At 46.8% G+C, this 27,595-nt stretch overlaps 1 protein-coding gene across 10 annotated transcripts in view; it reads left to right on the top strand.

Moving 5' to 3' along the window:
• TRAF3 (TNF receptor associated factor 3) overlaps positions 1 to 27,595 on the top strand; it is a 110,233-nt gene that overhangs the window by 72,508 nt on the left and 10,130 nt on the right. For 8 of the 10 annotated variants that reach the window (XM_078054249.1, XM_036099500.2, XM_036099499.2 and 5 more), the window contains 7 exons: positions 9,263 to 9,524; positions 11,569 to 11,620; positions 14,507 to 14,611; positions 15,465 to 15,632; positions 21,645 to 21,725; positions 24,451 to 24,525; positions 26,157 to 26,249. In XM_078054249.1, coding sequence (XP_077910375.1) covers positions 9,280 to 9,524; positions 11,569 to 11,620; positions 14,507 to 14,611; positions 15,465 to 15,632; positions 21,645 to 21,725; positions 24,451 to 24,525; positions 26,157 to 26,249 — 819 coding nt within the window. In that variant the 5' untranslated portion in view covers positions 9,263 to 9,279. The remainder of the gene's footprint in view (positions 1 to 9,262; positions 9,525 to 11,568; positions 11,621 to 14,506; positions 14,612 to 15,464; positions 15,633 to 21,644; positions 21,726 to 24,450; positions 24,526 to 26,156; positions 26,250 to 27,595) is intronic. The other 2 variants (XM_036099503.2, XM_036099504.2) reach the window with 2 other exon arrangements.

The following is a 27,595-nucleotide window of genomic DNA, read 5'->3' on the forward strand; positions in this document are numbered from 1 at the left end:
AGTTTTTTTTTTTAATTGGACATTTTTAATATTATAATGTGGCAAATCTGGAAATGAGATTCTCCCTTCTCCCCAGGATTTGTTGTTATAACTGTTGTTTGTGTAATGAATTCTTGAGCTAAGTTTGTAAAGTTTATATTCTTTATCTTGTGGTCACTGAAGTCCCTGTTCGATTAGCGTAGTAGTAAGCTAGTGATTGGACACAGATTTCCTTAAGTGCCTACAACCAAAATGATCTCCCAGTCTTTTCAGGTAGAGTCTTTATGAGTGTTGGAGTATGCTTTCAACACTCAGCTGGGCAGTCAACAACTCTTACTTACCATTCACTTTCTCTGTGCAGAACCTGAAGGTCAGCCAGAGGCTTAAGGTCTTCTCAGGTCTTTCCTGAGCATGCACACAGCCCTGGGCATTTGTGTGGCCTTCTAGATTCCCAGAAACACATTGGAGCTTGTCAGAGCCCTTTTCCCCCAGCTTTTCTTCTCAACATTTTGGTTAATCTATTATTTCCCTCAGTTGTACTGATTGCTCCAGGCAATGATGACTAATAAATTTGCCCCTAAATGTTTTCAGTAACCACCCCCCCGCCACCATCACCAGTAGCCACCTCAGCATTGGGAGAATTCTGAGTCTATTAAGGTAAAGCTAAGTGCTTTGAGTTGGTCAAAACAAACCACCGAAATTCTTTGCAAATGAGGTCTGTTCTTCTCCACTACCCCTCCACCTCCTGCCAGATACCTGTCCCAGGATCACAGACTGTTATCCTCCAGGCCACTATCCTGGCACATGGGTTCAGGATTGGGTAAAATGCCACTGAGCTCACTGTTCTTACCAAGATTCAGCTGGTTTCTCATGATTAAGTGTGCCTCTGATTGCTGCAAGCTTTTAGTTAGTTTCCAAGGTCCCAAAGAAGTTGTATCTGATGGATTTTGCCAGGATTTTTTTCCTGCTTTTATTGAAGGATAGACTTTTGGAGTTTCTTACTCAGCCATTTTCACTGATACCACTCATTAGTCTGTTGTGACTAATTGTGACTAACTTTGAGTTTGCCTAATTTAAGTAACCGCACCTGATTTCAGAAAGGATTTAAGATGGCTTAGGGAGGTGAACAAGATAAAAGATAAATTATTTTTCGTATTTGTTTTGTGCCTGTTGGTTAGAGGCCATTCTGGTCAAAACTGTGCCCTCCCATGTTGCTACTGAAAACTTGGTCCTGCAGATTGAAGTTTTGCTTCCTTTGGTGATCTTGAGGTTTCTGTCCTCCCTCTTACATAGATTGAAGGGAACCTGAAGCAGATTCACCTCCGTGGTTTCTCCATCTGCATGACTTTGTAGATGGTCTCAAGGTGATCACCACATTACTGTCCAACTTTAGGAAAGCTCATGATTGTCAGCCTCTGAGTTGATTATGAAAAATTTGCCTCCAGTGGTGGTTTTTCCAAATCCAAACTTCCTTTTCCTTGGGACAGAATAGGTGGGTATTTGTCTTATTTTAAGACTTAAAGACATCGTTCCTATTATCCTAGTTGTTTTAGGAAGTGATTAGATGATTCTCGCACTTTAAATCAGAACTGACTTTTCATAGTGACAGTTGATGGCTGGTAGAATCTGGGATGATCAGTACACCTGAGAGTATTCATCTGTGCACCTGTCCTGGCACCTGCTGAGGTGCCTAGCTCCTCTTTTCCCTGGGTCAGCTAAGGCCCACATCTGCCATCTCACTGATGCAGAAGGTCATGGGCCTACCCCCGGGGTCCGTTCAGGGTTCATGTCATTTCTGACTTGAACAGCTCTTATGTAGGAAGAATGTTTTCCTTGAGCAGTGTGAGTCTATTTGACATAGTGGCTTATTTGCTAGTTTTATTTGAACATAATATTCTTCTTTTGAAAACGATTTTGTAATAGAGTTGGAGCTGCTTTCTATTTTAGTTTCGTATTTGCTTGTTGTCCCTTTTTCATCAGCACCACCTGTAAGATAATCTGAATATTTTTAAAAGGCCAAGATCTGGATAAATTTGACTACATTAAAATTAAGAACTTCTCTTCATTAAAAGACATAAATAAAGTTAAAGCCATCCACAGACTGGGGGAAGACATATTACAGGTGTAGGTTTAACAGTCAGAATATGTAGGTCACCCCCACAAATCAGTATTGTAAAAGATAATAGCCCAATTAAAACATGGCAGAGAGACACAGTCGGGCATTTCACGGAAGGAAAAGCATAAGTGGCCCATGAGCTCATGAATGTATAAAAAGATGCTAAACCTTTTTAATCACCAGAGTAAGAAAACAGAAACCATTGTACTTGCTAGGTTGGCAGAACCTAAGATGTCCGATTCCCAGTGTTGGTGAGGATGTGGATTAAGAGAAACATTCATGCTGCTTTGCTCTGGAGAGCAGGTTGGCCCTAGCTTGTAAATTGGCTGTGTGTACAACCCGCAGATCAGCAGTTCCTCTGGACTCTAGATGCAGAGTCCCTGGCAGGGATTGGCAGACGTTTTCTGTAAAAGGCAAGGTGGTAAATAATTCTAGGCTTTGTGGACCACATACAGTCTTGTCATATAGTTGCCATTGTTTCATTTGTTTGTTCAACCCTTTAAAAATCTAAAATGCATTCTTGGCTCAAGGAAATAGGCAATAGGTAACCATAACCTAACAAAAATCGGCTACTGGCTAGATTTGACCCACACACTTCAGTTTGCTAAACCCTGATCCCCTGATCTAGAGTACAGACCCTAGAGAAACTTACACAAGGGCCCCAGAACAGATGTGCCAGAATGTTCAGAGCACACTTTTCATGATAGCAAGGACTGGCAGCTGTGATCAGAAAATGGCTAGGTCACTTGTGGAATATTACGCAGCAGTGAGAATGCATGAAGTAGAACTACTGCATACAGCAAACGCGGGTGAAAACTTACAGTGCTGATGGCAGAGGGCTACATATGGTGTGACGGCATTCTGTGAAATTAAAAACAGGCGAAAGTATATTTTTTAAGAAGAAAAATATATATGTTAGAATTACAGATGCAAAGTTCAGGCTGATACTTGCTTCTGGAGAGAGGCAGGACGACAGCTGAGGAAGAAGCACACGGGTAGGTGGTGACCGTTAAGCACGTGGTGGATTCTGGGGCTCTTTTTTTGTTGTATTCTTGCCTTTCCTGTGTATTGTACATAATCTTTATTTTGTTTTATTTTTTAAGTAGGCTCTACCCCCAACTTGAGGCTTGAACTCACAACTCTGAGATTAAGAGTCACATGCACTACTGACTGAGCCAGCCAGGTGCCCCCTGCACATAATCACCTTTTTTATGTGTCAGGTATCACCTAATGCATTTTTTTGAAGGAAGGGAGGATACCAGACAGGGAGGTCTCAGAACCCACCCAGCTGTCCTCCCTGAAACAGTACTTTGTTTGCCAGAGCTATGCTGAGTGGCTCCCCTGGGAGGGAAAGACAGGGCTATAAGCCGCTCTTGGGTGGTGACCACCAGTACAGCCCTTGAAGAGCTGTAAAGAGAACACCCAGGAGGAGGGCCTTCTTTGTTCAAAAACAATAGTGAGGTTGCTGGCACTGAGTGCGTGCTGTTCCTTCCCCATTGAAAAGACCTTGGCACTCGTGTCAGAAATCCGTTGACCATAAACATGAGGGTTTATTTCTGGGCTCTCAGTTCTCTTTCATCGATCTGTACGTCTAACGCCAGCACCACAGTGTCCTGAATAATTTGTAGTAAGTTTTAGAGCAAGGAAGTGTGAGTCTTCCAGCTCTGTTCTTTGTTGAGATTGTTTTGTCTATTCTGGGTCCCCTGAATTTCCATCTGACTTTTAGGTTCTACTTATTAACTTCTGCAAAAAGAACCAGCAAGGACTGTAATAGGGGTTGAGACGCATCTGATCAGTTTGAGTAGTGTGGCCACCTCATCAGGTGTCGAGTCTTCCAACCCATGAACATGGGATGGCTTCCAGTTTATTTACAATTTGATGTCTTTCAACAGTGTTTTGTAATGTACAGTATACATATGTTGCCCTCCTTTGGTTATGTGTATTCCTGGATATTTTATTCTTTTTGATGCTATTACAAATGGATTGTTTTCTTAATTTCATTTTTGGATCGCTCATTGCTAGTGTATAGAAATACAATTGATTTTTATGGATTGATCTCTTATTCTGCAACTTTGTTGAATAAGTTTATTAGTTCAACTCATTTTTAGTTGATTCTTTTGTGAGTTGTATATGCAGGATGATGTCATCTGAAAACAAATAGTTTTACTTCTTCCTTTCCAATCTGGATGCCTTTTATTTCTTTTTCTTGTCCTATTGCTGAGAAGGGGCTTTTAAAACAAGGCTTGGGGCTAAGTAAGATGAGGAAACAGCCCAATCCTTGTCAGACCTCCTGACCACTGCTGGCGGGAGGACGTGTCTTCTCTGTATGCAATGCTGCAGAGTCTGCAGATGGACTCAGCGTAAAATATTACAGTGACGCCTGATGGTGCTGGGACACTTAGGGGTAGTATCTGCTTTTCAGGTGAAGAGAAGTGAGGCCCTGAGGATCAGTGCTGTGCCCAAGGATCCACCTCAGGGAAGGACACTGGGGCAGCCTTATCACCCAGGCCACTAAGTGCCAGCTGTCCTGCCTGGCTGGTTCCTCCCCCGGAACCCCTAACACCAGGTTCCCCTCCACGACCGCCTAACAGTGCTGTGTCTGCTGCTGCTCCTTCTTGTCCTTCTGTGTTGGAATTGAAATGATACCACCAGTCCCAACTCACAAAGCCCCGATCTCCCCAGAACCAATGTGATATCTTTCTCTTTTGAAGATCTGCAGCCCTTTATAACTCCCGTTCTTACATCCTCTGCTTGTTGATCCTGGAGTGCTCATCTCCTCTCCTCATGACTCCCTCAAAGCTCTCTAAGGATGGGGACAGTCTCCTCCACCCCTGTGTCCCTGATATGTGAGGTACAGAGCTGTGTATGTTGTAGGTGCCCAGTTGTATTTGTTGAAATAAAATGTGTTTGGTTTGGCAAACCTTTGCAGAGTCACTCTCGTGGAGAAAGGTGCTCCTGCCCATGTAGAAGGGTGGTGGGCATGCCCCCCACCCCGGCATTCCCAGGCTTAGGGCCATGATGTTTGCATGACGGTGTAGCCAGCAACACTCTTCAGGAAACACCGTCGAGGCCGAAATAAAGTGGGAAGTGCAGTGAAATGGGGTGTTGTCCTCTAAAATAATATTTGTTTAATAGTTTAGTAAATATTGGAGAAATATGTAATTTACAACCTTTTAGAAGTGTTCGGCAGTGATTACAGTACTGTAAAATGCACATCACCTTTGACCCAGCAGTTCTGTTGCTGTATGGTTGCCTAAATGTGTGAAGATAGATGTTCAGGAATGTTCACTGCAGATGGTCATAACAGCAAAACATCGGGGCGCCTGGGTGGCTCAGTCAGTTAAGCGTCATGATCTTAGTGTTGTGAGATGGAGCCCTACGGGCTCCAGTGGGGAGTCTGCTTGGGATTCTCCCTCTCCCTCTGCCCCTCTCCCTCCCCGCCCCCCCATTCGTGCTTGCGTGCTCTCGCGCACTCTCTCTCTCTAAAAAAAATAAAATCTTTTTTAAAAAAAATAGCAAAACTTCAGAACCAGCCTAAGTCTCTTAATGGAACTGGTTATATAAATTATGGTAAACCATCCAGTAGAGTGCTATATGCAGCCCTTCAGAATAATAAAGTAGATCTGTATATGCTGATACAGAAAATGGCCAGAATACAGCATTGGTTTAAAAAGGAAGCTGTTGATTAATTTGCATGTGCGACACAGTTTGTGTGGAGGGAGAAAGAAGACACGTTTTCTTTACATGCATTTGCCATTTCTGGATGTCTCTATGCTCTCACAGAACGCCAGAAGAGAGCATCTGCCTCTGGGTATCTGCAGTCGGGGGATCTGGTCCTTATCCTTTGCACTTTACACCCCCATATCTTAGTTGTTTGTTGTCTTCTCTGAGGGCACGTACTATTATGAATGAAAGTCTGCCTGTGCTCCCGCAGATGTCCGTCACGGACCCCAGCATTGGGCAGACACAGATTCAGTGTTAGAGTCTCATACTTTAGAGCATATGCCGCTATATATAAATGTCACAAATTAACCAAACCCAAATGTGGAGCCATTTTGAACAGTTATTTTGTAATATTTTTTGTTTAGATTTTAAATTGAAATATAATTCTCGTACTATAGAATTCACCGCTTTAAAATGTCTGGTTCAGCAGTGGGTTGTAGTGTATTCACAGAGCTATGCACCCATCCCCATTATCCAGTTCCCGAACACCTCCATCACCTCAGCAGGAAACCCTGCATGCATTAGTACACACGCTCCCCATCCCCCAGCCCTGGCAACCATGAATCTGCTTTCTGTCTCTATGGATCTGCCTGTTCTGGACATTTCATGTTTAGACCATTTTCTTATGCTTCTTTTTCCTCCCTTGTGGATATGAGGTAGAGGAGGTCTGGTGTTTCTCTGGTTCCTGCAGCCCAAGCACTGTAGGGCGTCTTTCCCTCCTTCCCCAAAGGCTCATCCTCCAGCCTGCAGCCTAGGTCGGGAATGGGCCATGCGTGGGACGAAATGCAGGGATGCTGGGTAGGATTGCCAGAGGCCCCCAGTGGCCCGTTGCAGAGATGCCCACGTGGGCACCCTGCATTACAGGTGAGCCCTGACAGACCTGCTGGCCGTGGGCCGTCCTCTGCCCTTTAGGACGGGTTTGCTGTGATGTCTTCTTTGATGTGTCTGGCATACCTTTTGCATCTGTTCACTTATCTTAAGTAGTGTACAAAAACAGAAGATCCCACACTGTATTCTTTCCTTGTTCATACAGAGTATGCCATGTTGTAGGTAAATGAACATTTATCATTTATCATTAGTTTGATCCAAAGCTAATTGTCTCTCAGGTTTGAAATAGGAATTACCTTTAAAGAAGCAAATATTTCTCTCTTTTTTTGAAGATTTTATTTATTTGAGAGAGGGAGCATGAATGGTGGGGAGGGGCAGAGGGAGAAGCAGACTCCCGGCTGAGTGGGGAGCCCGACATGGGGTTTGATCCTGGGACTCTGGGATTATGACCTGAGCTGAAGGCAGACCCTTAACTGACCAAGCCACCCAGGCGCCCTGAGAATCAAGTATTTCTCCGTAAAAACTGTTTATTGAACACATAGCTTCCTACATACCATGGGCTAGGAACTAAACCAAAGTCATAAGTAGCTTATAATCTAAGAAGGAGTTTTCAAGGCTGGAAGCTCCAAGATCAGATCTAAAAGCTGAAGAGTTTTCTTTTCCTGGAAGAGTCGGTTGTCATAGAAACACAGCTTGGTACTAGTGGCACAGACCTCACCTTTCCCTCTGTTAGCTCAGCTGTGTACTGGGTACCTTCTGCCCATCAGGCACTATGGTTTGTGAACAAAACTCGTGTCTCCAGGGAGCTTACGTTCTGCCTGAGGAGAGAGACAATTCACAAGAAGCACGCAGAGTTAGAGGGTGGGAAGTGCCATGGAAAAAGCACAGCAGGGCAAAGGGGGTCGGGTGAGTGGGTCGGGTGAGTGGGGTTGGCCCGGGGTGAGCCTCCTTGAGAAGGTGGGGAGGTGCATTCCGGGGGGTGGGGGAACCCAGAGCATCTGCAGAAGCAAGGGCCCGACATGGAGAGTGGGAGAGGGTCACACATTGCCAGAGCTGACATGGCCACTTGGCAGCAGATTGGCTCCTGGTCACCCGTTTTCTCTGACGGGCAAAGTAAGCACCAGGCACCTTCCCGCTTAGCATCTTAATGAAAAGGATTCTGGTCAACAAATTGGTGAGCAAAGGGCTGCTGGCCTTTTGAGGTCATTTTGAAAGCTTTTTTTGTTTTCATAAATGGATTTCACAGGAGGCTCCCACTCTTTGCCACAGTGATGTTCTATTTTATTAAAACCCGCCTGAGTGTGGCTAGAACACCAGTTCATTTATTTTTCAGATGTTAGGCTGCTGGCGTTCTGACGGCCCTAGTCGTGAAACGCTCATTCTTTCAGCCTCATAAAGAGGCAGAACGAGGCAGTGCGAGGAACCAGGCTCTAGAGAGTGGGCTCTGCGCCCAGCAGGCCGTGGCCCGGGGTGAGGGTCTGCCTCCCGTTCCAGCAAACCCGAGGCACGCTGCCAGGCCCCCGCACCGGCTCCGGCAGCCTTGCACTGACGAGAGAAGGGAAGGGGATGAAGCACAGACACCCGCAGCCTTGTGAGTAGAAGGAATTTGGCCCTTATTTTTATAGTGAACAGAAATAGATGGATTGAGCAAGAACACAGTGTAGTTTGGAGAGACCTGGTGAGCTTTGCAAAAAATTCCTCTGCAGGTTCACCAGATGTGCTGCCGTGCACCTCAGCTGGAGGCCTGCGCAGGCTGAGCGCTCTGTGGCTCGTGTCTAGGGGCTGCTCATTTTGCCTGTCGATGGGAACTTGCAGGTGGGACCCAGCCATCTGTGCACTTGTCACCACGTGCGGTAGGACAGCCTGCCCCCACGGACAGGAGACCCGTTCAGTCGTGCAGTCGCCGTGTGCCCTCCCCCAGCTCCATCCCCGCACCGGGTGCACCCTGCCGCTCTGTGGTGCGCGGTGGGCTCCTGGGGAGGCGGGAGGCGAGGCGGGGCCAGGCCGCCGCCTGGGCAGAAAGCGGGTGACAGTCACAGTGTGCCCAGACTGGAGCCTTGTGGGCACACTCGTGGGGTCCGTGTGGGGGCAAAAGTCGCATGAGGAGTCTGCAGACACCATCCAGCAGGGCCTGCTGTGGTTGGAGCGAATGACGCTGTTCTGGGCACGGGCTCCGCAGCGATGCTGTCGCCGTGTGGTCGGCCACCCCTGAGGCACGTCACGGGACTGCCATCGGCAGTGAGGAGAACCAAGAAATAAAACTGGCTGAGAACGACTGTTGCTTTGGCCAAAATATCAAAATGATGCATAGAATTTTTAGGTTACAGTCAAGTATTACCTGTATTTCAACGAGCCTTAATGACACAGTCAGTACCTTTCAGAGGTTTTCTGCACAGTAACGGTAACAGTCATGTTTGGCTGACGTCGGGAAAGAGGCACGCTTGCTCCTGTCTTGTTCCCATCACGTATTAAGTCAGGAGGGTTCTTGAGTGTTACTTAAACTGAAAAAAACCCACAGCTCTCAGGCACTTTTCCATCCCCAAACCTGTGTTTCTTCTCCTTGCACGGGAGGACGCGATAGCATTTTACCCATTACTGTTACTTTCTCCCCCACAGAATTTCTCTTTCCTAAAATGGAGCCAAGTAAAAAGATGGACTCCGCCGGCACCCTGCAGACTAACCCACCGCTAAAGCTGCACCCTGAGCGCGGCGCCGGGACATCCGTCTTCATCCCTGAACAAGGAGGCTACAAAGAAAGGTTTGTGAAGACTGTGGAGGACAAGTACAAGTGTGAGAAGTGCCGCCTGGTGCTGTGTAACCCGAAGCAGACGGAGTGTGGACACCGGTTCTGCGAGACCTGCATGGCTGCCTTGCTGAGGTAGGCCCCGCTGCCCAGCTTCTCCAGTCTCTCTCCCGCCTGCGCCATCACTTCTCCAAACAATACGTTCGGAAGGTTAAAAGCTCTGAAGAAACTCAAAGTTCTCTGAGCCTCGCCTGTGAATCATTTAGGGAACCTCAGTAGAACCTCATGCCTGAATTTTCCAGGGTATCTGTGACTCGCAGCCTGGACTGCCCAGGCCTGTCCCACAGATTTCTGTCTCCTCCCCACCAAGCACCTCCTGAAAGTCACTCCTGCACCTGCCACTTCCCAATGGTGCTCGCCACTCTGACCCTGTGCCCCGGTGTCCCCTCTCTGTGTTGCTCTAGAGGCTTCCGGTTCCATGGAGAGACATGCCCATTAGCAAGTGACAAAGGAGCCCTGAAGGTGCAGGTGCTCTTGGGGGGCAGAGGCTGAGGAGGACAGGGTCAGCGGGGAGGACTGAGTATGTCCCAGCCTGGGTAGGAATCGAGTGTGTGCTTACCCAGCAGTCAGCAAAGCACGCACCAAGCCTTTGGAAGCCCTTGTCAGCTAAGTATCACTGACAGTTTAGAATCACCGAGGGAGTCTGGGAGGCAGGCTGGAGTTTGACAGCACAAACAACATTGTCCAAGTGAGCATCTTGGTTCATCCCCCAGGTATTTTCTGGGCATGGTGCTGGGCACTGGGGGTTATGGCAGGATGCTCTCAGACTTGGTCCCCAAGGTCAGGGCACAGGGGCCTGGGAGGGCTGCCCACTTCTCCTCCTGATTCACTGCTGAGTGCACGGCCCTTAATAACCACACTGCAGGCAGCCTTCCTCCTTGTCATCCTTCCCCTGGGTACTTCTGGCTGTGGTCTTACCCACTTATCCCAAACAATGAGCTCAGCTTCCCCTGCTTTGTGGCTAAAATGACTCTTGAGTCAAGCTTAGTGATGGCAGAGCAGACTCAGAGCACCTGGTTTTTCTTACCATGCAAACCTGGACAGAGCGCTGGGCCAGGGTAGGGCTGCTGGCTGTGGGGCTCGGGGTGGGGGGTGGTCCCTAGAGCTAGGGATCCAGAGGGCTGTTCCTCTTCTGGTTTCCCTCCTTTTTCTGTCCCTGGCTCTCCTCCTGCTCCATGTTTTTGCAGGTGTCAGGGGATCCCACTCAGATGCTACTCAGCCCTAGGGTCTAAGGATGTAAAAAGATTTGTATGATTAAAGCAATTTAGCACAGGCTTCATGTTAGTATAGTTTAAATGAAAGCCTTTATTTAAAAACACATTAATTTTGTCTCTCATCAACCTTCAGTTCTCCTGCCCAGCTTCCAGGCTTTTGGAGCCTCCCCACTGTGCCCAGGGCCCCGGTGTATACATGTCCAGCCCTGCGTCCTCCTTCCCAAAGCCTCTGCTGACGCTCCCTGTCCTGGGTTCTGGGAGCCCTTGGCTGTCTAGGGCAGGGGCCGTGGAAGTAGAGAGGGCTCAAACTTCGTTTTATTTTTAATCTCTAGGAGATGGTTTCCAGGCACAAGATGGGGTTAGAATCAAGTCCAAAAAAGGGCAGCTTGGGAGCAGGGGCTCTTGTCCTGCGTTTGGGGACAAGAATGATATAGTGGACGAGTGGTTTCCTTAGACAAGGTCAGTGTTAAATTCCCCTGTTAACTGTAGAATTGCATTGGCTTTTCAGTATATTGTGAAGGAGAATAGCTTGTGGAGTAAGTACTGACTGTTTTTATAAAGCAAGACCGTTTGTAGGCCCTCCTAATAAGCTATGGACGCTCACACAGAGCTTCTCCACAGAGAGCTAGTTTTGGTTTCTGAAATAAAATTTCACTTTTAATTGAAAGGGGCTTTCCAAGTGGGACTGATCTAAGCTGTGCTGCTTAAAAACTTCCTTATGAAAAATTACCATTAAAAAATTGAGCCCTTTTCTCCTGTGGCTTCATATTTGAACCCGGTTCGCCGTGGCATCCTGGGGCTCTGGTCGCTGCCGTGAGCTTCGCACAGCGGGTTGACCATACTGGTTCAAGTGAGAATAGGACTTCCGCTCTATCTAATGTCTTCATGGTGTGCTTTCCCCTCAGCTCCTCAAGCCCAAAATGTACTGCGTGTCAAGAAGGCATCATTAAAGATAAGGTATTCTTGGGATTTTAATAAACGACCTTGTCAAATGCTTCGGTCATACTTGGCCCGCGGCTTGCACCCAGTGCTCTGGACATGCTCGGATTGTGTCTGGGGCTTGACCGCGGGTGCTGCAGGGTCGAGGCAGCAGAGCTGCCCAGCTGGGGGACCTTGGCCAGGTACCTCACCCACCTGTGTCCTTGCCGGTGACGGCAGTGGCGCCACCTCCGGAGACCCCGGGACAGCCTGCCCGCCAGACAGGTCTCCGGAGTGCAGCGGGATTTGCTCTCCGCCTGCCCCTGTGCGCCACTCCCAGTCCTTAGACGGATGTGGGGTTTCCACCCTCCCCCGCCGCATGGTTGTGTGTGCCGGTGAAAGCTCTCTGTCAGAGTGGACTCTCAGGGGGCCTCTGGGGGCGCCCACCAGCTTCCCTCCTGGGGCTCTGACCCCCCCGCGGCTCCTTTGGTCATCTATGCATTGCCAAGGCCCGCTAGGCTTGCTTTTAGTTTGAAAGGACTCATTCTTAAAGTACTTAAAATATCAATAAAAATGTGTGGTACCAATATTTTGATTGATGAACCTAACAATTTTTTAAATGTAGGTCATTAAATTGTACAATAAAATTCCTGCTCTGGGGTTTTGTGTCCAGAGCACTTTGCAGATTAGGTTTGTGGTCAGGGCCACCCAGGTGAGTACGAGGATTTGAGGATCCAGGCAGTAGGGACCCCGCCGCAGCCAGAACAGGGGCGCCTGGCGTAACTCCTCTGGGCAGCTTAGAGACGGAACTGGCACCATGACCACATCCCTCGTCTCCCTCAGCGTTTCCCTGCTGCTGCAGCTGCGCTGCATCGAAGGGAAGGGGTTGTTTCCAAGAAAACAAGTCACTCAGCTACCCCTTATCTTAGCACGGCCGCCAGCTTGTTAACATGTGTCCGACCCCTGTGATCGAGGTAGAGGTTCAAACACCGGACCTTGTCTGTCTCATTGTTCAGAATTATTATCCCTATTTTTTTTCTTTTAAGATTTTATTTATTTGCGAGAGAGAGAATGAGAGACAGCATGAGAGGGAGGAGGGTCAGAGGGAGAAGCAGACTCCCCGCTGAGCGGGGAGCCGGATGTGGGGCTCGATCCCGGGACTCCAGGATCATGACCTGAGCCGAAGGCAGTCGCTTAACCAACTGAGCCACCCAGGCGCCCTATCCCTATTTTTCAATGGCATTAGTAACTGAAGAAGAATTACTAGTTTTGTTGGAGCATCATGAATGACACTGACGAATGCCTTGGATCCTCATGGGAAAATGGGGCTTGGAGACTGAGATCTGCCCTCTGCAGGTAACTGGGGCCTCAGGTTCCTCCTCTATACAATGGGAAAGTTGCAGTAAATCATCTCAGCTCTCAGATGCTGTACTTTCACTATTTTGACATTGCCAATCTTTGTTTTGTATCCGTAAAGTTAAACTCAAATGACTTAAGAAACTTAATGCCACAAAAAGGAAGCTTATTTCCGACTGGCTAAAAATACCTGTTTGGTGACTTTAGTGTGTTTTTAAAAAGGTCATGTTTATGAAGGATTAGATTTGACTCCAAATTATTTTTAACTCTTAACAGCTGTTGATTCTATTTCTTTGCCTGTGGAGTTGAGAAAGGCATAGTAAGGTCCTGTCTGTTTTTTTCACTGTTACAGTGTTAACATATAGGAGTTTCTTAGAAACGCCTGAAGATGAAGACGGTCTAGACTCTTGCTAGAAGGAATGAACCTGCTTGTTTTCTAAGGGAAAAACACAATTAAATGTTTTCATTTTCAAAGGGAAACATTTTTTTTTTTATTTTTTAAAAATTTTTTGAAAAAGATTTTATTTATTTATTTGACTGAGAGAGAGAGACAGCGAGAGAGGGAACACAAGCAGGGGGAGTGGGAGAGGGAGAAGCAGGCTTCCTGCGGAGCAGGGAGCCCGACGCGGGGCTCGATTCCAGGACGCTGGGATCATGACCTGAGCCACAGGCAGACACTTAACGGACTGAGCCACCCAGGTGCCCCCGAAACGGAAAGATTTTCATTATTGGATTAACTTCAGTCATTGCAAGATTTATTAAAAAGAGGGCTTTTTTGGGGGGTTGCCTGGGTGGCTCAGTCGTTAAGCATCTGCCTTCGGCTCAGGTCATGATCCCAGGGTCCTGGAATCGAGCCCCACATCGGGCTCCCTGCTCAGCGGGAAGCCTGCTTCTCCCTCTCCCACTCCCCCTGCTTGTGTTCCCTCTCACGCTGTCTCTCTCTCTGTCAAATGAATAAATAAAAATAAAGTCTTTTTTAAAAAAAAAAAAAAGAGGGTTTTTTTTAGTAGCAGGCTAATACTGCCTCCTTTTTGGTGAAAAATGAGTTACGAGGGACCAAACCTTAGGAGAAAGAACTAAAATGTTTTACAAACCATCTGCAAGATATGATCTTTTACAGTAGTCTTGCTGTTTCTTTAACAAGCGACCTAAGGAGGCATTGAGTGATAGTGGGTTCTGCCCTTGTCCCTTGGTAGGATGTTCCACCCATGGACACCCCCACAGAGCTGGCTCCTGGAAGTCTCCAGAGTCCAAATACAAACCTGGCCCTGGTGCATCCCCACCTTGAGATTATGTCAGAGTTAATTATTTGGTATAACTTGTTTTCATTTGGCTTATCTAATAAAAGACGGTAGTTAAGATTGTATTGTTTAAATTGTGACTCTTAGTGGGGACATCTCCTTCATTCTATTCTAGAAATTAGAAATTAAGTTGGTCCTTAATGCTTTCTGAGGTCCACTTAAGAGATGCTCTCGTGACTTTTTTAAAGTGGTTTTGCCTTCTCTGAAGTAGCAGCATGTGGAGATTAAGAAATATTAATCCTCTGAAATAACTGTCTTCCCATTTCAGGTGTTTAAGGATAATTGCTGCAAGAGAGAGATCCTCGCCCTTCAGGTCTACTGCAGGAATGAAGGTGGGGGCTGCACGGAGCAGTTAGCACTGGGACACCTGCTGGTGAGTCCTGGGGCCGTGCTCCGTGCTCACAGTAGGAAATAGAGCATCTTGGGGCCCTGGGGGCTCAGTTGCTTTAGCATCTTGATTTCGGCTCAGGTCATGGTCTCAGGGTGGTGAGATGGAACAACCCCCCCCCCCCCCCCCCCCCCGGTTGGCTCCGTGCTCAGCAGGGAGTTTGCTTGAGATTCTCTTTCTCCCTCTCCCTCTGCCCCTCCCCCGACTCGCACACACTTGCTCACACTCTCTCTGTCAAATAAATAAATCTTAAAAAAAAAAAAAAATGAAATATAACTCCCTGATCAGTATGATGTGGTACCCTAAGACCATGGTTACATTGATTTTCAAAACACAACCAAACATAATAGCAGTCCAAACCACTGAGGTACAAAATGTTATTTTTATGACATCATTGGCAGAATTGCCAACTGGTTTTTAAACACCCCCACCCTATTTAGAATGGAAAGAAATCTGAACTGGTTTTTAATTTTGGAAGGCCTGTTAAAACCTTCTCTCTTTTTTTTTTTAACCATGAAATTCCACATAACTTCTTTTTTTTTTTTTAATCGGCATCTTATTTTATCCTGGAAAGATACTCGAACTGGAATAAAACAAAGTCCTTAGCAGTTAACCATTCATTTACCCAGGAAGAAGAGTTGGCTTACTCCTTCAAAAGCAGTATAGTTTGGGTAATCACTAAATAGAATACAAAATTCATTGTTTCTCGATACATTTGTCACTCTTCTCTGTGAAAAACGGGTCTAGCAGCAGGCAGAAACATTTCTGGAGGCTAGAATTCAGTATTTCAGGTTGAATTTCTTTGCCAATTAAGAACCTTGAAGTGTTTGTTTTACAGGTGCATTTAAAGAACGATTGCCAGTTTGAAGAGCTTTCGTGCGTCCGTGCTGACTGCAAAGATAAAGTGTTGCGAAGAGACCTGCGTGACCACGTGGAAAAGGCCTGCAAGTACCGGGAGGCCACGTGCAGCCACTGCAAAAGTCAGGTCCCGATGATCACGCTGCAGGTGCGCTGCCCCCCCCCACCTACCTGCAGCTCCGTCCAAGTGTAATTTGTCACAGAATAGCATTTTAAAGCACTATTCTAACAGGAATAAAGAGAAAAGAGAGGAGGAAATGGCAGTTTTCATCTGGCTTTAATTCAGAGTTAAGCTTTATTTATTTTGCCCATTTTGATTTGTATAATTAACATTTTCCCATTGCCTTGATTGACTATCATTTGGGATGCCAAAAAAAAAAATGAAGACTAATTATCAAAAAAAGGTAGAATTTTTTCTCTTGTCCCAGGGAATGTCCTCAAAATCTTATTGGATTGCTTAATCTTTTAAGCAGCTCTGGGACATAATCATCACTTCAACAGGGTAATTCATCCTGCAGCATCGAAGTGCAGCTGTCTGTCTTGGGAGAGAGATGAGAATTTCACATTTTTCACACCTTGATTATTTTGGCACAGTTCTGTATTGTGCACGTGTTAGAAATCAGATCCCTTATCTGTAAATTAGAGAGAAATGTTGGGAGTGGAGGACAGACTTTAAAAACAATCAGTAGTAGGGGTGCCTGGGTGGCTCAGTCATTAAGCGTCTGCCTTCGGCTCAGGTCATGGTCTCAGGGTCCTGGGATCAAGCCCTGCATCGGGCTCACTGCTTGGCGGGAAGCCTGCTTCTCCCTCTCCCACTCCCCCTGCTTGTGTTCCCTCTCTCCATGTCTGTCTCTCTGTCAAATAAATAAATAAAATCTTAAAAAAAAAAAAAAGCAAAAACAAAAAAACAGTCAGTAATACAGTAGCCCTCAAATATTTGTCCATTTTTTGCACAAATATTCACTGAGTACCTACTATGTGCTGGGCACTGTGCTGGGAGCTGGGGGTTCAGTGGTGACACTCACCTTCTAGTGGGAAGAGGTAATTAATAGGCAAACATAATGTGTGATAGTGATTTGTACTATGAAGAAAAATGCACTAGCATCATGGGCAAAGGGGTGATCAGGGCTGGCCTCTCCAAGGCAGTCAGGCAGGTAGTGTGGGAAGAGTGCCCCGAGCAGAGGCAACAGCAAGGGGTGCGCAGGCTCTGCGATGGAACTGACTTGGCAGGTGGATTTCAGGAGCTGTGAGAGGCCAGCATGGCTCACATGCCTGGTGCAGAGGTGATGGATAGCAGGGGGGAGGGAGGGGGCAGGCAGGCACTGGGCAGCCTTGAGCAAGGGGGTGATGTCAGAGCTCCCCATCAGGTGCAGCACTCTGGCAGGTGTGACAGGTAGATGTAGGGTGAGAGGACAACATGGAGGCAAGGCAGTGTTGGCCCGTGCAGGAAGGAGAAGGGAGGTACACTGGGATACACTGGGAAGGTAGAGGCAGTGGTTTTGGTTCATGGCTTAAATGCGGAGTATGTGTTAAGGATGATGTCTGTAACTAGAGCAGCTGGATGAACCCGAGTGTTCTGTTGAGGTGGGGCTCGGTGGAGCATAGCAGGCTGGAGGGGAGAATAGGGCAGTGGTCTGGGCTACTGGTGCATCTTAATTAGGTGGTCCCTGGAGCCTTGGGGACAGAGGCCTGGGGCACATGAATGCTTACAGACTGCTAAGAGGGGAGGTCATCTAGCAAAGGAGTGGCCAGTATGGAAAGGTCAGCAGAGTGGTGCCCCGGAGGCAGAGAGAGCTGGGGGTGGTGGGGTGGGCAGGAGGGGCAGACATTGCTGAGAAGCTGGGGGCTGCTGGGGATGACCTCTGGACTTGGCAGGACCGTGACTGATGGGACCAGGATGGGAGAGGACCAGAGATTTGCAGCCAGGGTGTGGGGGTCCAGGTGGTTCCTGGTGGATATTCTAGAGCATTTATTGACCAAAATTTAGGGAAAGTTTTTGTTTTTCTGTATGAAATGAAATGAAATGTACTCTACTTCATAATCTACATGTTTACCTTCCTTTGTACAACTTTCCTGTGCCTGTGATTTTCTTCTCTTGTGAAGTCTTTTTCCTGTACGATTTCTGTAGACATTTCCAGTTATTAAGGACTTTTAAGAACTGTAGAAAATAGGAATAGTGTTTGGCCTAATTGAATCGTTCCTTCAATAACTCAGTTCAGACCAATGAGACTTATAGTTAGTGAGCAGTATTGCAGCCTTTACAATGTTGGTGTGTTGCTATCAAAGTTATACTTCGCTTCTTGCAAAAACCAGTTATCTTTACTTGCAGAATAGAATCCAGGAGTTAACTTCATTCAAGAAAGAATTGTAGAGTGTGTCAGTTAGACAGTATGTAAGTAACTGACTCTGAACTCCAACTAGGCTGAACAGAGACTGTTCAGGTAACAAGGTAGGGGCTCGCCTGCCCCAGGTCACCGTGGTGACCCCCTCCTGGACCACAGCAGGGCAGCTACATGCTGGGAGGGCTCCTGTCCTGTCGGGCCTGGGATGGGGCTCCCGGGTCTCCTCCTGTCAGCTAGGAGCACGCTTCGTCTCATCCTGCCCTGCTGTGGGCTTATTTTTAGAAAGAGCAGACATCTCAGAGGCACGTCTCCAGCCCAGGTCACCCTGACATCCCCACGTCTCCTGTGTTTTATGAAGGGCATCAGGTACACTGGGTGTTGATGAGATCCAGACTGATAAAGCATCGAGCCCGTTGCAGCTCGTATGAAAGTTCCTTTCCTACGTTTAAACCATGCTATTGACGTTACATTGCTGTTTTCAAGTTGTTTTTTCTTAATCTATAAATCAGCATAATTTAAAGTGCCAGGAGAGAATCCCCTCTGTCACATCTAGTCTAGAAACTGTCGAATGTGATCTCTAAACAGTTCTGTTAACTTGTGGAAAGTCAGAATTCTAGAGATCTCCTTTTCTGGGAAAATGTGTATCTTGTAATGGGAATATATCATATAGGTGCAGCCACTGTGGAAGGCAGTTTGGCGATGTTTTATTAGGTTGAACATTCCTGTACTTGGCTAATTAGCAGTCCCTCTCCTAGCTGTGTGAGAGAAACTGTCACACATACACACCAGGAGACAGGGCCCAGCATAACCGAGCTGCAGAACTCTGGGAGCAACCCCACACATCCATCAGCTGGGGCAGGGACATGTCAGTTGTGGACCCAGCAGACTGCATGTGACGGACGTGGCAGGAAAATTTTAGGACTGAGGACCCCCAGCTACACACGACACGAGCGTTAGCCTGAGAAACACCATACTCACCCGGGTCTCCGAAGACTCAGGGTAGAGTTCCATTTTAATAAAATTCAAAAGCAATCAAAACAGTATTTTGTCTGGCCCACATTTATGTGTAATGTAACTTCTTTAAGCAAAGGAAGTAGAAATGCAAAATTCAGATTTTCGGGTTAGGGGTTCCTCCCTGGGGGAAGGTGGAGGACACACAGGTAAACAGGAAGTCATCAGTTCTGTTCTTGTCCTTGGTGGGTGTCCACCGTATCGTTACATCTGTTCTGTGCCTGTCAGAGTTACATTTAATTTGGTAGACAGGACTAACTTCTTAGTATGGAGAGGATTCGTATGCATCAGAAGGTTATCCGTTTTTTTAAGTGGGCATGTTGTTTTCCTGGGGCTGCTCTAACAAAGTGCCACAAAGCTGGTGGCTTAAAACAACAGAAGTGTAGTCTCTCACAGTTCTGGAGGCGAGAAATCCAAACCCAAGGTGTTGCCAGGGCTCCCTCTGAGGGCTCCAGGAAAGACCCTTTCCTGCCCCTTCCAGCTCCCAGAGGCTGTGGTCCGTGGCATTCCTTGGCTGGCAGCTGTCTGCCTCCCTGCTCAGACGCCTTTTTCTGGGGCATGTCCTCTCCTGTCATAAGGGCACCCATGGTTGGATTGAGGGCCCACCCTAATCCTAATCCACCAGGGCCTCATCTTCACTGATTACATCTGCAAAGATCTGATTTCCAAATAAGGTCATATTCTGAGGTTCTAGAGAGACATGAATTTTGGGGGTCACTATTCAGCCCACTACTATGGGCAAAAGCCTTGAAAAGGCAAGTCACAGGAACTATAAATGATTAATAAATATCAAAACATACCTTCCCACACATTATTAAATAATTGCAAATCACACTCACTGCGTTTTCCACCTGTCACGTCAGAGATTGAAAAGTCTGATGGAATTGACAAGGGTATAAGCCCATGTTCCTGTGATGACGGGAGTGCGTTTGTGTAGGGTATCGGAGAGCAGTTTGACAATATCTATCAAAATCCATTTAAAATACCTGTACCCTTTGATACCCAACAAAGCCTACTTCTAGAAATTTATTTTCTGGTATGTTTGCACAGATCTGCAGAGACAGACGTTGGAAGATACTGATGGGTCTGGCCCCAGCCTCTTGTCCCACCATCTCCTGCCCCACCCTCCTAGAACACTGCCCCCACCCACTGCCAGTCCTCCTCAGAGCTCCCTTCCCAGAGCCCCCTGCCCCGTGTTCCCTCCTGGTCTCTGCTCGCCGCAGCGGTGCTTACCTGTGCGCGAGCTGTCTTCATCGGGCCGGCCGCAGCACCTGGTGCACGCCGGGCCTGGGGGATGGAGGTGGGTTCAAGGGTAGGTGCAGGGAGGAGGCCTGGCATCTGTGGAACGTTCACCATGTTACCCCTCCAGGCCCATGACTGATCGGGCCCTCACGGCCCCCCTGTGAGGGAAGCGCAGACACTCCTCCCACTTCTAGATGAGGCAGGGAGGTGGAGCCATTTGTCCAGGGTTTTCCACTGAAAGACAAAGCCTTGACTTGATGGCACCTGGGAACTCTCAGGGATCCGAGCACAGCCAGGCAGAATAGAAAGCCAGGGCCCCACCCCCTCCCCCCGCCCCACGTGGTGCCTCTTGTGGGAGGCCAGCTGGTCAGGCTCAGTCCAGTCAGGCGCTTTCTGTTGAGCTCTGAGCAGTTGTGGACTTGCCCTCTGGGGCCTCTGCAGGCCTCCGAGGCCCAAGCCCAGGAGCGGAGCCATCTCTGCTCTACAGACCATACCCCAGCACGCTCAGAGAGACACCGGACTTCAGACCACGCCGAAGAGAGTGCGGTGCCTGGCGCCTCACCTGGGCCCCCACTGCCCTTGGTCCACACGGTGCCTTCCTAGTTGGACTGAGGCTCTCAGCTGTGCCTCCCACTCTCCCCACCCCCGTCGTTCAGCATCCCAACATAACTGCGGAGGCCCTAATCTGACAAACCAGATGAGGAGAATCACAAGTATCGAGGGTAACGAGGAAAACAGCACAAGATTCCTTCTCGCTTGGTGATGCGGCCTCCAGGAGCCTGTCCCACCGGTTGTGTTGTGTGGCCTGCAGTTACAGCTCTGATTCTGCCTGCATTAGTCTCTCTCGAGTGGCCCTTTGTCATGTGTCTGGCGGTGCTTCCAGGGCTTTTGGATTTGGTGTCCTGGTGGGCAGCTCTTGCCGTAACTTTGCTACTGAACAGATGCCCAGCAGGTGCCCGTGGCATGGGTCGAACCGTTGTCATCCAGGCTCTGCAGAGTTGAAATTCATACCGTCCAAAGAAGGGCTAAATCAAAATTTGTCCATATTTTCCATGCATTATAGATAACCTAGTAAAATTCCAGGGTGGTAATTTAAATACCCAGCGGCTCATGCTGTTTGCAGGTGTCGGAGAAGCATCATTTACAGACCCCAACCTGAGAGGCCAAAAGAAAACCACCCTTCTCTCCAGCGAACAAAGTCTGGACCCTGGGCTGCAGTGTGAGTGGCAGCAAGGGCCAAGTCTGCCTGTGCGCACCCGCACAAATGGGTGCTGTCTCGTGGAGGCTGCTGTGGGGACACCACCTCCAGCTCCCCCCACACCACTGTGCTCCCACGGATGGCCCTCACCTGTCAGATTTGGGTAGATCTCCTGAGACACCTTATCTTTTTTTGGCTCTCAAACTGAGCGTGAGGACTCCTCCAAATGTGTCAGAACTCAAGGAAACCGGGCCAGTGAGCAGGGTGTCCTTTGGGTCTTCATGGTGACATTGGAGATACCAATGGGGTCTGAAGGGAGACGGGTTGTATGTCTCAAAGTTGATGATGCTTTCTTTTTTTCCTCCAGAAACACGAAGACACTGAGTGTCCCTGTGTGGTGGTGTCCTGCCCCCATAAGTGCAGTGTCCAGACCCTTCTGAGGAGTGAGGTAAGGGGCATGGCCAGGCCTGTTGAGGAGTTGGTGACATCTTCGAGACTAGCATGCCAGAGACTCCATCCTAACCCAGTAGCTGAAATCGAAGGTTTCACAGATCACGATAGTGATGCGTACGGTAGAAAGACAACAGAGAACCTCACGCTATTTTGGGGCATCAGAAATTTCAGAAGCAAGCAAATAAACGCTACGGAGTGGTTAAATTCAGAGCAAAATATTGTTAGGAACTGAGAAAATGGAATTACTTTACAAAAGTGCAAGCAAAAGTAATAACTGCTTAGGTTCTAAAAAAAGCTATTTTTAAAATCTGTAAAATAGGAGTTACTTTAAGATTATCTCAAAATAAATGACTTTGTACAGACACTCCAGACCCGTGTGGCCACATACGCTGTGCAGGGTTGGTGCCGGGGAGCAAGTGGGCCCGGAGGTGGCTCCCACATTGCAGGGGCCAGTGAGAAGGGCCCTGTGTAGCCTCCCCCAGAGGTCATGTCTCACACTGCCCTTGGGCACACTTTTTTTTAAGACAGGTAGATTTTACATTAACTTAATTTGATCAGGGCATATCCAGTTGGAAAAATTCCAAGGATTCTTAAATGTTTTGGCATCTGGTCCTGATCTGGAGCCCTTTTGGTTGCTGTTTTGGGAGCATCTGGGGCTCCTGTGCCCCCTGGTCCCCTGGCAGGGCCCTCGGGCCCGGGTGCTCTGATCTGAGGAGGCTGCTCACCTCAGCCTTTTTCAGCAGCCTGGAATTTTACCATTGGATATTGAGGAGGTGTGAGGGTCGGTGTCTTCTCACATCCCCACTGAGCAAGAGGACCTATGTGGGCCTGGAGCCAGGAACATGGGGTAGAGAGAGGACCCCCCAGAACCACTCTCACCCAGAGTGTGTCCTCCCAGGAAGGTGACAGGGCAGGGTCTTGCTGGGTGGCCATGGTCCCTAGGCCTGGAATGTGCCTCTGGGAGTGGCAGGGAGATGCATATAGATTTCCACTACTAGGAAGTCCCTCTGCTAAAGCGAATGGATGAAGCGTCTGCAATGTTGAAGTGATTACCAGGGTTTTATACGCTTTCCAGAATTTTCACTCAGGGCTACCTGCATTAGGGACAGACGCTAACTCCATTTGCCTCCAAGTTATTTTTCTTTTAAAAATCTTTAAACCTGCATTTATCTTGGGTTTCTGGTGAACAATGCTATTGGTCTATAAATTATTCTTGCCTCTATTCCAAAGCTCCTGTGAGAAATGATGATAAAGACTCTGAGAGGAATGATAATGAGCCAGTTTAAGAGAAAGTGTGACCCTGAATTTATAGTGCCCCACTGAAAATGACATCAGACCCCTGTGTCCCTGACTTTAATACCAAAAGCGTTGGCTGGATAGGTTCACGATTATAGCGCTGGCACTGTAAGAGTAGATCTTAAAACTTTGAAGCTGTTGTTACTACACACAGTCTCATGCTTCGTCTCTCTGCCAGTCACCTGTGATCTACCTTTTGGGCGCTTTCCTCCAGGTGCGGGCCAGAGCTTCCTGGCCTGGCTCAGAGGAACATCACGTGTGCTAGGCTGCTAGATCTGTAACCACCATGACTCTGCCCCGGCTCAGAGACCTTCCGCAGAGATGGGCCCATAGGCTCCCCGTGACATTGGCCCTTCTCTGCAGCTCTCGCCACAGACCCACGCTCCTCCCTGTCCTAAATACTGACCTAAAGGGGAAGGACTCAAGGACTCTTTGTCCTGGTGACAGAGGATGGGCCCAGGAGCCTCTGGAAGCCTGTGTGCACACACAAAAACCCAGGGCCAGCTCTGCAGTGCGCTCAGACACCCCCTTTCCTAATTCAGGGTCTAATTGTTCTCTATAAAGAAGATCTATCCCTAGAGTTTCCTGATGAGAATTTCTTCAGTAAAAGAAGAAGCTGTCCTTAAATTGTATTAGCCTAATGAATAGCACTATGTCTTTAAAATGTAGACATTTCAATTCCCTTTTCTCTTGAGGGGGCATCATAAGTGGTTTTTATTTGACGATTTGCCAACATTTGAGCTGAACCAAAGGGGTTTTTCCTTGTATGAAGAGCTATCCTCTCCCAATCTCTCTTAATTTTCTTTTACCAATTAGAGGTGACAATATTAAGATTCATGTTGTTAGAATGACCTTAGCGATCTGTGAGAAGTTACATGAATTTATGGACACTCAGAGGGAAAAAAAAGTCTTTTCAGAAGAAGGAAAAACTCATCTCGTTATCTTGAGTATTGAGAGTAATGGTACATCGTGTAAGCTTGCTTCAAAAATATATTTATTTTTGTGTACTGTATATTAGATGTGTGACCCAGTTACATCCTGAATGCTTTCTCTTTTTTGTGTTTCATGCAATTTTTGTTTATAGTCTTTAAATGTTCATTTCAGTTTACGTTTTTTTCCTTCTTTTTTAAATTCTGGCACTGCAGACGGCATGTTACATTTTGAACAATTTGTTCTAAAGAAACTGCAGGTTTAAGAAATGTTACAGTAACTGTATTTATGTATATTGGCGTACCTATGTGCATACACGTGGCAGTAGTGTATATTTACTGCGTCTAAGTCTAGGAAGCGGATGGTATATACACACCTTAGCTGATAAGCCCCCTTCGTGACAGTGCAAACCAGATGCTCTCTGTGCCCTTAATATGTTTGAACATTTTCATGCAGACGCTTGTGCCACAACTCACGTCTCTTTCCCGTTGCAGTTGAGTGCACACTTGTCAGAGTGTGTCAATGCCCCCAGCACCTGTAGTTTTAAGCGCTATGGCTGCGTTTTTCAGGTCAGTATCCAACATTTGTCCTTCCCAGTCACTGACATTCTGCCATGAGAGAAAGTTTATCTTAACATCTTAACATGCAAGTTCTGGACTTGTAGCCTTTGTCATGGGACCGAGTCACCATGCTGCATGGGTGGTGAAAGCCCCATGCAGCCGACGTGGGCGCTCGCTCTCCATGCCTGTGGTGTTCTGAGACTTCAGGTGGACACCTGTGCTGAGAAGGAAGTCAGGACGTTAGCAGAACAACTCCATCTAAAACCAGCGAGGACGTGGGACAAATAGGACTGACAGTCGTGGGGGGGTTTCTAGAGAGATGGTTATGGAACTTTAGCCAGTACTTGACTATAAGTGGCTATCAAACCAGACACGGTTTGGGCGATGTGCGCACAGTACACAGCCGTGAGGACCACACTCGTGTGTCCACAAACGCATTTCATAGTATCTGTGCCGCCCCCAGAACAGCCGTGTGGAGAGAGCTTCTCCACCACCACACTCGTGCTGCGAGAATCCTGTGTCTGGGGGTTTTTGGTTTTTTAACACGTCTGAGATTGCTAGTGAATTTGAACTGAGTTTCATTGAAACGTATATCTCAATCTTAAAACTAATCAGAGGGCAGTATATATTACAATTAAAGTATTTTATATTTAATTTTGTGTATTATCAATACATTATTATGAAATCAGTAGAGAGATACTGGCATCTCAGTATTTTCTTAGAAAGTAAAGAACCCCAAGAGTGAGAGTGACTGTAGCCTCCCTCTGTCTCCGTCTCCTAACGAGACGGGGCGCTCGCCACTGTTATGTCGTATGTAGTACCATTCATTCTGTGTATGTATATATATATATGTTTATATATAGCAGTACTTATATCAACATATATATATGAATATTCTATGTACAGAGTATATGTTTTGGAGATCATTAAAATGCTTTCTGTGGCTTCTTAATTTTCTAATATCAAAACAAATTATGTTTTCATACCGATTATTTCCTTAAATATATTTCTAGTACTATTTCATGTGCTTATTACTGACTCTAAAATGGTCTCCATCTTATGTACTCTGTAGATTGTTTATGTTTTGTATGTAACTTTCCAAGTATACTTAGAACAGTGAGGAGCAATACGTTTTCTAATACAGTGTATTTCCCTAATAAGTTAATATTCTAGAAAATTATTTAGAATCCCACTTTGATTACATGTTCGTTCACTAGATTATTGTAGCACTGTCTAGCTGTAACTGCAGGTGCCTAAACATTTCCCATTTGTATTTTTAATGAAAAAAGTTATAAAGGAACAAAAATGAGAGGTCTAAGATTTAATTTCTTGATCTTACAAATACAAAATGCAGATGAGAAGGCTCTTGGTAAGAAGCTTGAGGAGCGATGAGCATGACGAACTTGAGATTGCTGTAGAATTACAGGATGTCTGCTCTTCTTGCCTGCCTCCCCACCTGCACTCGGTGGAGTGGGGGGTTGCTGAGCATGGCCTTTCGAAGGCTTAGAGACCGCCCGATAGCTGTAAAGAATAGGGCTCCCCTCTTCGTGTTTAGTGCTGGGTTTAGGTCATGTGTTAGTCTTGCTGCACTCTGTGATGGAGTGAGGTCAGCTTAATGCACTGCATCTCTGTTCTCGCAGGGGACAAACCAGCAGATTAAGGCCCATGAGGCCAGCTCCGCGGTGCAGCATGTCAACTTACTGAAAGAGTGGAGTAACTCTCTAGAGAAAAAGGTACGCCAGACTGCTTCCCGCTTTTGTTGGCTTTTAATCATTTATTCAAATTATTTAAAGAAGAAAATCTTTTTTATAGTTACTAATGGTTTTGGATAAAAGAAACAGTATCAAGAGAATGTCAAAAAAGTAAATTTCTTTTCACATGACCTTGAGCTCCTAAATGAAGGCATTTGTGTGTGTGTGTTCTTTGTTTGTTAATTGCCAAGCAAGCATGCAGTGCCTTTTTTTTTTTTTTAATCACATTGTGGTTACCTTAGCATTGACCTAGAACGGGGGTTCTCAGACTGCTAAACCTCCTTTCTTCCCATCAGCCTCATCTTTTTGTAAATAAAGTTTTATTGGAATGTAGCCATGCTCATTCGTTTCCCTGTGTCCATGGCTGCTTTTGCAGAGTTTAGGAGTGAGACAGAGACTGCACAGACCTCACAGCCCAAAATGTTTACTCTCTGGCTCTTTACAGAAAAAGTCTGCCAGCACCCAGTCTGGAAGGTGATGAGGGTTAAATGCTTCACCGTTCTTTGTCTTTTCTGAGCAACAATCCCCCCCCGCCCGGTGTTACCGTTGACTTCCTCACCAGACACTTTGTGGAAGTTTGGTGCAGAGCGCCCTTGTTCTCCAGCTGGGCTTCTTTTCAGGAGGCCTCAGTTGTGGGGGCTGTGGGCTCCTTAGCAGGCACCTTCCCCATGTAATACTTCTTCCCGGGGAGTTCTCGGTCCGTGGTGTTCACCTGGGCCGGGCCCTCTATTCATGAGAAAAACATGAAGACCTCCAAGAATGGATAGAGAAGAAATTGTAATAGGATCTCTCATTGTGGTTTCTATACAAAAATAAAAACTTATTTCAGTATTCGGGAAACATTTATAGAAAATTTGGAGTAGGAAGGTACCGAGATGAATTAGAGAAACCGGTGGAATTGATGTTTATTTTCTAAAGATTTGTAGAGATTTGAATACCTTGTTTCCAGTATGAAATCCAACCAATTTAAAATGTGAATGTATTTGAAAAAGTCTAAAATTCTTAATCAAAAGACTTATATGAACTGACATAGTTTTTTAATACAAATGTTTATGCTGAAGATGAGAAGCGACAGAACGGTTGACTTGTCACACGTACACACACAAGTACGGCATAGGGGGGTCCTCGTCAACGGGGACATAAAATGTGTGTGAGAAGAGTCGTTGTGAACTCCCCATGAACACATAGTAGTCACTCTGAGTTAATGATGGTTTACGTAAGTCTTTTTTCCCCTCTGCTTGAAGAATGTGTTCTGTTTCTGCTTTTTAAAAAATTACAGGCGTAGACGCCAGGGCTCTCTGTCTCTTGTCGGCACTCTGCTTCTCACT

This window comes from Halichoerus grypus, chromosome 8 (assembly GCF_964656455.1).
Source record: "Halichoerus grypus chromosome 8, mHalGry1.hap1.1, whole genome shotgun sequence".
NCBI lineage: Eukaryota > Metazoa > Chordata > Mammalia > Carnivora > Phocidae > Halichoerus > Halichoerus grypus.